Source organism: Podarcis pityusensis (assembly GCF_964106645.2).
Source record: "Podarcis pityusensis genome assembly, chromosome: 9".
Taxonomy (NCBI): Eukaryota; Metazoa; Chordata; class Lepidosauria; order Squamata; family Lacertidae; genus Podarcis; species Podarcis pityusensis.
Window position 1 is genome coordinate 22,698,641 of NC_138034.1, and position 13,010 is coordinate 22,711,650.

The 13,010-nt window shown below is 42.4% G+C and overlaps 1 protein-coding gene across 7 annotated transcripts in view; it reads right to left on the reverse strand.

Moving 5' to 3' along the window:
• Nucleotides 1–12,739, reverse strand: part of EXOC1 (exocyst complex component 1) — a 28,247-nt gene extending 15,508 nt beyond the window's left edge. For 3 of the 7 annotated variants that reach the window (XR_013990106.1, XM_081019870.1, XM_081019868.1), the window contains exons 1-10: nt 12,577–12,739; nt 9,188–9,321; nt 7,639–7,769; nt 6,408–6,567; nt 5,722–5,742; nt 4,425–4,612; nt 3,454–3,681; nt 2,235–2,367; nt 1,978–2,087; nt 842–895 (exon numbers count right to left, since the gene is read on the reverse strand). Coding sequence is in view for 6 of the 7 variants with exons in the window: in XM_081019870.1 (XP_080875996.1) it covers nt 842–895; nt 1,978–2,087; nt 2,235–2,367; nt 3,454–3,681; nt 4,425–4,612; nt 5,722–5,742; nt 6,408–6,567; nt 7,639–7,769; nt 9,188–9,311 (1,149 nt within the window). In the remaining variant the exon portion in view is untranslated. The remainder of the gene's footprint in view (nt 1–841; nt 896–1,977; nt 2,088–2,234; nt 2,368–3,453; nt 3,682–4,424; nt 4,613–5,721; nt 5,743–6,407; nt 6,568–7,638; nt 7,770–9,187; nt 9,322–12,576) is intronic. The other 4 variants (XM_081019873.1, XM_081019872.1, XM_081019869.1 and 1 more) reach the window with 3 other exon arrangements.
• Between the last annotated feature and the right edge of the window lie 271 nt (nt 12,740–13,010).

A 13,010-nucleotide genomic window follows, 5' to 3' on the forward strand; every position in this document is an offset into this window, starting at 1 on the left:
AGGTACCAGGAAAACCAGGTATCCTATATACTAATTGCAAACTCATTCTCTTAATGTGGATCCTTCTGTATGCCAAATGGCATTATCCACGCACAAGAGGGGGATATCAGCAGGCGTGGGGGAACCCCAAGGTTCCAGAAGTACTCAAATCTTTGGAAAAAATCGTGCCAGAGGCTGGGGGTGGGGAATGGGAAGAGACTCAAAACAGCCCAAAGAAGACTGACCGTGGTCAGTGGGCATGGAATACTGACTGACTGCAGAGGTTGGGAAGGTGGTTAGGGGACAGAAAGCCTTGGGGAAGGGGGAAGAGTGTGGCATATTCTTAAAAAGGCATGGCTGGCTGGCAATTCTAAGCAGGAGCACTCCAAACTGCAATATTTTGCAGCAGGCCCTGCTTGTTCTCTACTGAGGACAATAATGTGATATTCAGGAATGACTTCACTACAATTTAATTTCTAGTAGTGAATTGTGATCGTCATATGAAGAGTGGTATAAAAATTTAATAAATAACAGAAAGTAAATAAAACCAGCAGTTTCCATTCACCTTCTCTGCTACCACCCACCCACCTGTGCAAATCACGTTGACACAGCTCTAACCCAGTCTATGTTGATTCAACATCTTTGTGCCTAAGCTGTGCATCTTTTACAAAGCGCATTTTACAATACGTAGGAAGCTTTGGTGTCGAGGTAATCCTCAGAAGGACTTGTTTCCTCAAGTCACAGAAGCCATATTTTCTATTTTGCAGAGGCAACACTGCAGGACATACATTAGGCTTAGCAAGCTTTTTAAAAGACGACTCAGTAAAATTAAAACAGGTTGATTCAAACTCTCTGTACTCACAGGAACTGAAAGATAGTAGGACCTGTTAATGAGACCCTTCTCCAGCTCTATAAACTATTTGGAGATAAAATGCAGGGATGTAAACACTGTATTGAATAGAGATGCCCACACAACCCATTCCTAACATTAAGCTGTGCATGTGACAACTTAAAAGCTTCAAAAACAAAGGTGATACAGAAGTTAGACCAAATATTAATTTGTAAGTGCCATACAAAGAAAATATATAAACATCTCAATCTGGATAAAAGTTTGGTCTCTTAACAGTGACCAATTCCCCAGGGAAGCTTAGCTCACAAGGAAGGCACTGTATTCCTCCCACAATAGGCAGAAATCAACAATATATTGGCTCTAAAACATGCTCCATTTTTGCATATTGTAACTAAAATCCAAAAACAGGCCTATCCCGGCCTCCACTCATTATTTTGTAAAGCCATCTAATCTCCTGGCCATCTCCATCTCCTAGCAGTGAAGACATGGAAAAGCAATGCTCATATCCTATTTCTTGCACTGCAAGAAGTGCAGTTCACCAGAATATTTGTGCACTGGAGCCGTAGTACTGAGATGCCAGTGTTTAGTTAATTTTCCACATAAAGGATATACATACCCTCCAACAATTCTCCAAGGAAAATAGGGACATCTTATTCCATCATCATCATCTTACTATCTATACCCCGCCCATCTAGCTGGGTTGCCCCAGCCACTCTGGACGGCTTGCAACATATATAAAAACATACTAAAACATTAAATATTTAAAAAACTTCCCTACACAGAGCTGTCTCCAGATGGCTCGGAGGTCGGATAACTCCATACCCTCCAACATTTCTCCAATGAAAATAGGGACATCCTAAGGAAAAGCGGGACATTCTGGGATCAAATCAGAAACCAGGACGGCTTCTGTAAATCTGGGGTTGTCCCTGGAAAATAAGAGACACTTTGAGGGTCTGGGATATAGCCAATGGCTGGCTCATTTCACTAAATTTTCTTTGCCACTGATCATTAAGGGAGCAAAGTGATGCAAAGCAGTCAGATGGCTTAAGGGAAGCCTTCAGTGAAATATAGAATTTACAGAAGTCTCTGAAAACTGAATCGAGCATTCATCTTCAAAAAATTTGCAGTTTGGAAAAGAGTCAAGGTACCTGCTGAACAAATACGTTGTTGAGATGGCTGGCCAGTCTCCGCGCAAACTGCTCTCGCAAATCGCTAAACCGCTGCTGCTGCTGCTTCACAGCGTGGAGCATCTCATGCCCTATAATCAGAAGAGGAAACCAAAACATAATACTGCTTCAGTAAGGAAAGTTTCAGAAAGGAGAAAAGGACTGGGGGAAACCAGAAGACTTCAGCTGCAGAAAGACAATGGTAAGGGGGCGGTTTCCTTAATTAGAAAAACACTTACCTGGCTGAAGAGTTACACTCATACATTGTAAGAGTGCATCTGCCGCATTAGTGCAGGCCTCAATGCCCCGGGAAGATGAGAGGTCTCCTTCCTGGAGGGCCTTGATGTGACCTTTTGCCAAATCCATATGGTTCTGCAAGAACAAATGTTTACACTGGGAGGGCAAGCGTGAAACTTTAAAGCCTTATTTATCTTCCACAGGCTACAGAAAGGAGCTCAGATTATTATTTCGCATATTCCAAACAAACACCCCTAACCTAATTTCCACCCACCATAATAACCTTGGGCATGGATGTGCATGTTAGCGTTTCTATCAATTTCCACCGCTGCTGCTAACTGAACTCCCCATACAGTTTGCTAAGTTGACTTAAGCACACAAACACATCAGAACCAAAAGTAAACTGCACCAAGACAGAAAGCCCATTTCGCCAGGTGAAGTGCCCACCGCAGGCAATGGAAGTGCAAGAGGCGGCACTCTGTTTGGCTTAGCATGACTTGGGAAGCAGGCCTACGGGGAGCTGCCATTGAAACACAGCTATGGATTCAATTCAGTACACTGGTCATGATATTTAAAACGAAATGGCTTGAGACCAGGTCACCAGTAGGGTGATCTTATCCCACAATCATTTTAAGATCTTTGAAGAGACCCTGTTCTATGTTCTGCCAACATCTGAAATGCTTTCAATAGGAACACAAGAAAGAGCCAGGTGCATTTAGGCTTCATAGTTCCTTCCAAAGGAGACCGGCAATTCCCTATGCAAAGAAGTGATGGTCTTCCTGAGCCTTTAGCCTGGCTGACGCAATTTTAATTGTGCTCCTGTTTGTTTGTTTTTAACACCTATCAGCCGCTAGTTTAAAACTAACAAATCAATTTTTAATCTGTTTGTAGAGTTTTAAATCTGTTGTTATTTTTATTACACACACACTTTTGCGGTTATCTGTTTTGTGCGCTTCATTGCAAAAAAGGCAGAGAAGAAATTTAATAAATAAATATGGGGAATAGTCAAAAAGTGTACTGGGCATGCCAAAGTCCCTGGACACAATTAAAGTAGCTCACTGAACCTAAAGCTATGCAGCTGACGGCTAAACGTGTTTTATTGGCATTAAATATAATGGCAGTGTGACAACTACTTTTTAATCTATTGTAATTCACTCAAATTTTAGTTTGGGTTGACTGTGTGTTTGAACAAATAAATACGTAAGTATGTCACCCGCTTACAACAAGGAACTCTATCTCTGAAAGTAATTTCAGGTTGTTAGTGTTGCTAAGATGAATTAGATGGTTGCTTTCCGAAATCTGGTCCATTTGTTCTTTCACGCTCTGCAGCATTTCCTCATAACTGCTCAGCTTCACTTCAATTTGGTCCACCTCTTTCAGCGCCTCATCCAGCAGCTTCATCAAGATGTTCACTTGTTTCTCAGAGGCCATGATCGAGTGGATGTTTGCCTGCAAAGGAAATAATATCCATTACCCATCTTCCATCGTATTTCAAGAGTTGGGAGTCACTAAATGCAATGACACCAAGTTGGAACACAGCTGATTAAAAAAAACAACCATAACTCTCACAGAATTATTATACCAGCATTCATGTGCACCAACCTGGAGCCCTCCAGAAGTAAGTAAGTAAGTAAGTAATGCTATTACTAAGTCCATCTGACTGGGCAGCCCAGCCACTCTGGGCTGCTTCCAACAAATATAAAAGCAACCGTTATCATCCCTGAACATTGGCCATGCTGGCTAGAGCTGATGGGAGTGCAAGTCTAAAATATCTAAAGGGCATTAAGTGGAGGACGGCTGCCACAAACCCTGGTAAGTAACAATGGTAGAAGAAACTTTGGCCCACAGCCCTAATTAGGCCCACCAGGCTTCCCTATTTGGTCCCCCCGGCTGTTTTGTCCAAGCCATTCATCACCTGATGTGAGGCATGGACAGGTAAAGGTGTAGATTCAAGCAGCCCCAAATTCAAGGCATGGCTGCAAAGGAGGAATATCGGTGGTCCCTCCAAATGTTGCTGGGCTACAGCTCCCATCGTTCCTGATTACTGGTTATGCTGGAGTCCAGAACATCTGCAGAGGACCACAATGGCTGGCCCGAGCCTAAGTCCAAACCAAAGCGTATTCTGCATAAGCTGAGAACCTTTCCATTATCTCTTGCTAAGCACACTGCCATATTTCAAAATAAATCATTACCCCATCGAGCACTTGCAGTTCTCTGGACAACTTATCTGCAAAGGCCTCTGCATTGGAGATGGCATATTCACAGCCTTCCATCATTATTTCGATGTCCTGCTCTTCTCTTGCATTTAACTCTTGGTATTCGTCCACCACCTCTTCATCTCCTCCAGCCACATTCTGATTCTCACCGCTTGGAACCGATTCTTGAGAGAGCAGAAAAAGATTGCGTTCATGAAAAATGCATACAAGGCTACCGTCTTAACCTAGGTGATCAAAATCTTTTTGAACGACTGACAAGACCACAATGCCAAAGAAAGTGGAAGAGAGCTGTCCATACAATATAAGCATCATGAGTTTTCTTCAAATGGTAAGTTAGGAAACACTATTATTTACCAAGTCCTTTTCAATATAAAAAAGGGGCTAGTGTCATTTCATGTTTGACATTCTGCTCTAATTCGTTCAGGCTCCCTTTGATACAGAATGTGATGACTGGAATTTATTGAATGGTGACGGCTTTGACTACATTGAAGACCTACTCCTGGAACCTTACCTGGGTAGGTAGTTTTTGCCCCTGTCAGGATCTTACCTAGGTTTTAAGGCGGCATAGGCAAACTCAGCCCTCCAGATGTTTTGGGACTACAACTCCCATCATCCCTAGTTAACAGGATCAGTGGTCAGGGATGATGGGAGTTGTAGTCCCAAAACATTTGGAGGGCCGAGTTTGCCTATGCCTGTATTAAGGCAGCAGACAACCAAACCTTTGCTATGGCAAACAAAAACTGACTCTTTTCCAGTGTCCATCTCTATTACTTCTGCCTCACCTTTAAGAAGTCACATAAAAACATTTTATCTTCGGAGTACTAAGGTTTGAGCTCTTTCCCCTTACTTGCCATTTTCTGCCCTTGCTTTTTAAATGGGTGCTTGCTTTACAAAAATAAAAGTACTGATTCTCCCTCCATAGTCAGCTGAATACAATCTATGACCTCTGTCCAATACAGTTCGATTTCAGCACAGCATTACCAGTTAATTAAATAACTAACATCATTTGCATTGCATTGTGAAACAGTACTTTCATGACATTTCTTCACATTTGGAGATGTTTCAGCTGCTCCTTGCAGCATTAAGGCTTCAAAGAGTTATGAATTTAAAAACTCTTAAATAGTATTTCCACCTGCATTTTCAGTACATTCCTGAGTGACCTGAAGAAATGTGTTTTGCTTAACAAGATGGGTCATAGGCAATTTAAAAAAGCAAAAAGCAACTGAATTAGTCACACAGAAGAAGAAAAACAGAAAGAAAAGGTGTTACGCACCTTCTGCGACTTTAGGTAGTTCTGGAGAATTAGAAAGGATTTGAAAAGCAGAGGAAAGGAAGCAAAGAATATTAGCTAAGCAGTGAGCGAACACAGAATTTTTCAGAAATGGCAATAAATCGTCACAGAGTCAAAGCTTTGAAATTTAAGTAGACTACAAAGCAGATTTCTTCATATACATGCAACATCTGGTAGACCACGTGATTTCTTATTAAGCTTTTAAACATACAAGCATGCAGGCTGTGTAATTAACAGTTACCTTAATACTCTAAACTTGTATTCAGTTGCTTTTCTCAGAATGGACAGGTTAGACCTGCCAAGCAGGACACATTAAAATTGATCTGATAACAATTTAAACTTAGCTTTAGCGACTAATAAGTTACATAGGCTCTTCAAGTGTAATGTACAGGAGTCCAAAAGCCCAAGACTGCAGAATGTCCCTGGCAAAACCTGCCTAAATCCTACACTTACCAAGCTAATTAATTTCAAAAGAACTTCCAGGAAAGTGGACCATGTCCTAATTTAGGTCAAAGACATATGAAGCCAATAAAAGCCTTAGTTACTGTTAGTATATGCATGAATGAGGGCAATACAAACAACGTGATTTTCTACTACTTTTAAAGTATGATGAAATTAATATTTTAACTAGAATACAGCATTATGAAAGAGTCAACTAAAGTTTTTACCTTCTAGAAGCTGAGAACTAACATTTATGAAGTCGATCTTCTTTCTAATATACCGCTGATTGAGTTTCCAAATGCATGAAATGAAAGTGTTCTTTTCTGCTATACTGCTAGCAACCCATTTGTACACTTTTTCAAAATGCAGGTCAAACTCGGGATTTTCCTGAAAAACAGGGACAAAACAGAAAAAAATCATAATAGTACATTCCCAACATACTCTTTTAGATTCCAAGGGCAGATCTAAGTAATACATTTAACACACATTCAAATGTGCATGGATTCTCCTAAAGAATCCTGTGAATTGTAATTCTGTGAACTACAATTCCCAGCATTATTTTGAGAAAGTCAGGTGCTTTAAAATTGCATTGAATATGCTTTAAAAGCATGGTGTGGATCTATAAAAAACTTCAGCAGGTAAAAGCATTCCATCAGTTATACTCATGGGATGCTCCCACTAACAGAAGCAGAGGCGGGGACTTTCATCACTATAATATTCCCTCTTGAAAATCTGCTGTAGAGGGCAGGGAAGCCTCTGGAGCAGCATGGGAGGTGGTGCAGGGGGCAAAGGGGAAAGAGGTAAGTGAAAAATGCAACCCATCCTGTGCTACAACAGGAGCCTCTGCTGGATCCAAGAGCCCTTCTGTTGGCAGAGGGCTGTTTAGGATCCAAGCCAATGCATTTTCAAACAACACAATGTTCTTTGAGCTGCTTTACAGTACAACAGTAGCATGTCAGATGCTCACACACAACACAAAAACAACATGATCCTAACTCAAAAAGAAATGAAGGCTTACTACTTCTGTAGGAAACGAATAAAAATGCTTTTGAATATTTATCTGTTTGGAATTTGTGGATAGTGGTTTATAAGCACGTCAGTATCCAGAATAAAGGTCGAAAGCGATGCTCGGTTTGATTTTAAAGGTCTATAGCAAAGAAATTCTTGTGCAGTGCATGAAAGAAACAGAAAACCATCCCTCTGCACATTGCACCTTTTCTCCAAAGGAAATTCTCTTCTACAGAAGTTAGACGTGCGAGCTGCTTCTCTATACACTTACTCAAAAGTAAGTCTGAGCCTTCAAAGAGTTGCTCGTAAGTGTGCATATGAGGGCAACCCTGGTTTCCAAGTCCACTGAAGTTAGCAACTTGCCAAAGGCATGGCAATATGTCACAAATGAAAGTTGCATTTACTGCCCATGCAGAGTGAAGATTTCAAGCCATTATAACGAAGACATACTTTGATGGCATCCTTGGCATCAACGACAGCAAGATCTCGAAGCACCCACGCAGTCTGCCTCTTGTAGAAATCTCCCTTGTCAGATTTTTTCACCTTTACCACGTTTACCTGTACCGGGCGTTCAGTTGTCACTGTGGAGTACAATAAATAGCTGATCACCACAAGACCCAAGCACCAATGTAAGATGGACAATGCCCATTTTCCCACGGCCACAAGTAAGAAATCCTAAAGCAGATATCCTGCCCCCACATTTACTTTATATGAAAATTTAAACCTAAGAGATATTCAGAACGCAGAAGGCAGCCAGGCCCTCTCAAACGTGGAAGCAGACATAGTCAGCAGCTGCTAAGCAGGAAGGAAACATTTTGCTGTTTGCAGATATTAAAAGCAATTACCATATTTACTCGAGTCTAATGTGCCATCAAATCTAATGCACACCTTATTTTCGCAATGTAATTTGGTCAAAAAAGGTGAGCATTAGATTCAAGTAAACACGGTATAAAAATCAGTGCAAGCCACTGATCCCATGCGGATGGTCCCTTAGGAAGCCTCTTTATGGCAAACAGGACTCAAAACATTGCAGCATCTAAAATGTTGGTGCTGGTGCACAGAACACTTTATATCTTCTTTTTCAGAGAAACTTACATGTTAGTCCATTGCAACAAAACACAAGAAGTCTTGTGGCACCCCAAAGACTCACAAATTTATTGTAGCATAAGCTTTCATGGACTCAAACACACTTGATCATCCCGGGTATAGGGCGGTATATAAATTCAATAAATGATAATAATAAATAATAATAATTGATCAAACGCATGAAGTGAAATCTTAGTTGACCGCTATATAAAGTAGAAAATGGCGAAGTGTGGGTTGAATGGAAATGAGATACAAAATCACAGTCAGGGTCCTTTGAATTTACATACATGTGAAACAGGCACACCTTTTACAGTAGCAGGTTGATGACAATTTACTCAGCACTGCCAATTTTATTGTATTAGCACTTGTATTGTGGCAGGGAACCATTCACAAGACAGTGCTAGCACACAGATCCTGGCATTGGTAAGCCAATTAATATTTGTAGCATCCTTTGCTACCCCTCCGTAGGATAGGTCAAGGCCAAGTGAGACTTAGGAATCCCAAGTCCGCAGCAATATAACCAGCCAGCTGACAATGTTTGCCAGCTGAGAACCTAAAACTGCTTGCCTGACATGCTTGACAAGAATCCCTTCTACAGTAGGCAATACCAAAAGCATAAGCTTTGGGGAGTTCCCTTTAGACATAACCTATCAATTGACGTTAAGTGCTGAAATGCTATACTTAAATCATAAAAACACCTTTTAGAGGAAATATGCAGTAATTGTACAGTGGCTTTTCCTAACAAACCAGATTATTGTTTTTATTTAGAATGCACACATCATTTCATCACTACACTGTACAGGTGAAATTGTACAATTTGATAGTAAATAAAGTACTGTATCAGCATTTAGCAATGAGCTTAATTAGGAGTTAGAAAAAATGTTTGCCCATGCTTAAAAAGAAAACCACATACCTGTGGCACACAAAAAACAGTTTCTCTTCTTTTTTCCTGCTTTGCAAACATTAACAATACTTAGTAAACGTTCATCATTTGGAGTGAAAATATCCCTCTGTAAGGCATGCTTGATTGCAGTCATTTTCTCTGAGCTGTAAGATATAGGCAATAATAATAACATTTAAGTACTTTTCTGAATAGATTAACTCAGCCACCACCTACTGGACCCAGGAACTGAGGGTGTCTGGCACCCGCAAACTCATACCAATATAATAAGAGAACAGTGTATTTGATCCTGCGCATTGGTTGATGCAGGACTTTGAAGTGGGGTTGGGAAGTGGCTAAAATCAACTTACAAACAAAACTAAATTTTAGCTGATGCATGAACATCCTTAACAAGCCAAGTGTAGCACTGTATGCTGGCCTCACAAACACAGAAGTGCATGTTGAAAACATTTTTCTTTAAAATCAGATAAGCTGCCTGTGGTAGAAATCGCATCCTAACTCACTTGGAAGAGCAACCATTAATGAGTCAACAGCTGCAGAATCACAAGCGAACATTTGCTACACCTAAACGAAAAACAGGCTGAGCAAGATTTAAGTGTTTAAAATACCAAAGTAGCTGAAGACAACATGCTGCTTCCACTAGCTTAACTACACAAATGACAAATTAAAAAAGTCAAACAATTGTGGTATGTTTCCGCTGCAAGCATTTGTGGACTTGACAATACTTTGAAACAAACAGGACAGATTATCACTTAACTACAGTGTTTCTCAAACTTGTGTTTCCAGCTGTTGTTGGAGTACAACCCCCATCACCCCTAGCTAGCAGGATCAGTGATCAGGGATGATGGGAATTGTAGTCAACAACAGCTGGAGACCCAAGTTTGAGGAACACAGAAAGAGGTTCTAATAGTGTCATCCTAAAGTGCAATAAAACTTAAAATGTTGTAATTTTTTTTTTTAAGTGCAATAATAGTGCCATCCTATACACATCCAGGGACGTGGGTGGCGCTGTGGGTTAAACGACAGAGCCTAGGACTTGCCAATCAGAAGGTTGGCGGTGAGCTCCCGTTGCTCGGTCCCTGCTCTTGCCAACCTAGCAGTTTGAAAGCACATCAAAGTGCAAGTAGATAAATAGGTACCACTCCGGCGGGAAGGTAAATGGCGTTTCCGTGTGCTGCTCTGGTTTGCCAGAAGCAGCTTAGTCATGCTGGCCACATGACCTGACAGCTGTACGCCGGCTCCCTCGGCCAATAAAGCGAGATGAGCACTGCAACTCCAGAGTCGGCCACGACTGGACCTAATGGTCAGGGGTCACTTTACCTTTATACACATCCACTCAGAATAGGACTTACTACCAGGTAAGCACATGAAGAATTATGGCACCCTAAAGCTCTGGAAAAAGGGACTCTTCCAGGTAAGTCATTTAACTATCCACATAGAGTTTGGCCTAACTCAAGATGCCCCTCTGACTCTGAATGGCATTAAGGCAACAGAAGCTCACTCGGTTTGCTCACAGCTGACCAACCATGATTTTTATTCCCATTTAAAAAATAAAATAAGCTTCTTGTTCGATTTCAGTTTATAATTCTTGCCTGCTCATTGGGGTTTGGTGGGGAAGGGATAGAGTCGACACGTGTCCTGTATACCATATCATTCCGTATTTCTATGTCAAATGCTATGACCGGTATTGATATATAGTTTTATCCTGGGCAGCCAAGCACAGACAGGTTTACAAATTCATGTGCAAGTGGGCGCACGTGTGACAAATTCCAGAGGGACCATTCCGTGAGGCCGCAAGTGATCTGTTATGTCATTGCTTTGAAGCCTACCAGAGAAGAATGGCAGATGAAGTTGATGGACTATGCTGAGATGGCTAAAATGACGGGAAGAATCAGAAATCAGGAAGTCCAAAATTTTAGTAAGGAATGGGGGGAAATTATATCTTATCTTAAAGACCATTGTAAACAGTTAAAATCATTAGTAGGATTGAAATATCACTTGTAGGTTAAGGGTGAATTCTGGACACAATGGAGATGGAAAAGATTTGGATCATCATAAAAGATACGGGAGGAAATGGTTGATAATAACAGGACCCACAAAGGGGAGGATGGAAGCTTCTTGGAATCTTGTGGGGTTTTTTTTTTAATGCTTTACTGAGCTTGAAAAGAAGTAACAAAAAAGGGTTATCCAAAAGAAAGAAAAGAAAATGGTAATATTTGTTACATCACATCACAATAGGTTCTTCTTGAGTTTCTAGCTACTTCCCGCCACCCCATCAAGTATCTACCACTTAGTCTATGTCAGCTGTCAGCAAACTTTTTCAGCAGGGGGCTGGTCCACTGTCCCTCAGACCTTGTGGGGGCCGGACTATATTTTTTTTGGGGGGGGGGGATGAACAAATTCCTATACCTCACAAATGACCCAGAGATGTGTTTTAAATAAAAGGGCACATTATACTCATGTAAAAACACCAGGCAGGTCCCACAAATAACCCAGAGATGCATTTTAAATAAAAGGACACATTCTACTCTGCTTTCTGGACTGTCCACAGGCCGGATTTAGAAGGCGACTGGGCCGGATCCGACCCCCGGGCATTAGTTTGCCTACCCATGGTCTAGGTAAAGGTAAAGGGACCCCTGACCATTAGGTCCCGTCATGGCTGACTCTGGGGTTGCGGCGCTCATCTCGCTTTATTGGCCAAGAGAGCTGGTGTACAGCGTACAGCTTCCGGGTCATGTGGCCAGCATGACTAAGCCGCTTCTGGCGAACCAGAGCAGCACACGGAAACGGCGTTTACCTTCCCGCCAGAGCGGTACCTATTTATCTACTCGCACTGGTGTGCTTTCGAATTGCTAGGTCGGCAGCAGCAGGGACTGAGCAATGGGAGCTCACCCCATCATGGGGATTTTGAACGGCAAGTCCTAGGCTCTGTGGTTTAACCCACAGCGCCACCCGCGTCCCTACCTAAGTGATAGACTAAGTCCTTGGAATCTTGTTTTTAACGATTTATGTTTATCTCTGTGAAATTTTAATTTGAAAAACCAAATAATTTTTTTTTAAAGGATTGCTTTGAAGCCACTTCAGCAACAGAACAAACATACAAACCTCGCCCCCCAACCGCCCCCCCCCCGTATTTTGCCAAAACAAAGGTGGTCGCCCTAGGATGCGGCCGCCTGGAGAGGGAAGCCAATGCAGGCGTGGGCGGCTTCCCGGTGAGGGATTCGGGATCCCCTTCCGAAGAAGAGGGGCGCTTCGACAGCAGGCCTATGGGGTGGGGTGAGTAAAGGGGGTGAGGCGAAGAGGCCACGGCGAGGAGCACCGGAGGGGCGGGTGGGGGGACCTGCCCGTGGAGCCCCCACGACCACCCCATATGCACCCCCATGCAGAGAGACGCCTCTTACCCCGCAGCCTGGGCTGGGGAGAAAAGCCCTTTCCCGAAGCTGCTCCTCTAAAGCCGGCGACCGCTGTCAGGCTCCGAGGAAACGCTGCTGCTGCCGCCTCCCTCCCTCCCCACTCGCCTTTCCCACTCCTGTCACCGAAAAGAACCGGAAGTACACGGAGTAAGGACCGTAACACGTGACGGAAGGAGTGTGATAACCATAGATGTCGAAAAATCAAGAGTGACACGAAGGGCGGGGACGAACAGTTCTGAGCAGCTGTATTTCCTTTCTTGCTCCTTTCAGTGTTTCAGAACTTGCGCGCTTATGCTAACTTCGAATGAAAGCAGGCTTAGAAAAAGGGCAAATTCAATTATCTTTGGAATCCATTCCTACATAAACTCTTCAGAAGTGTGCTTGCACACGAAAGCTCATACCAAGAACTAACTTAGTTGGTC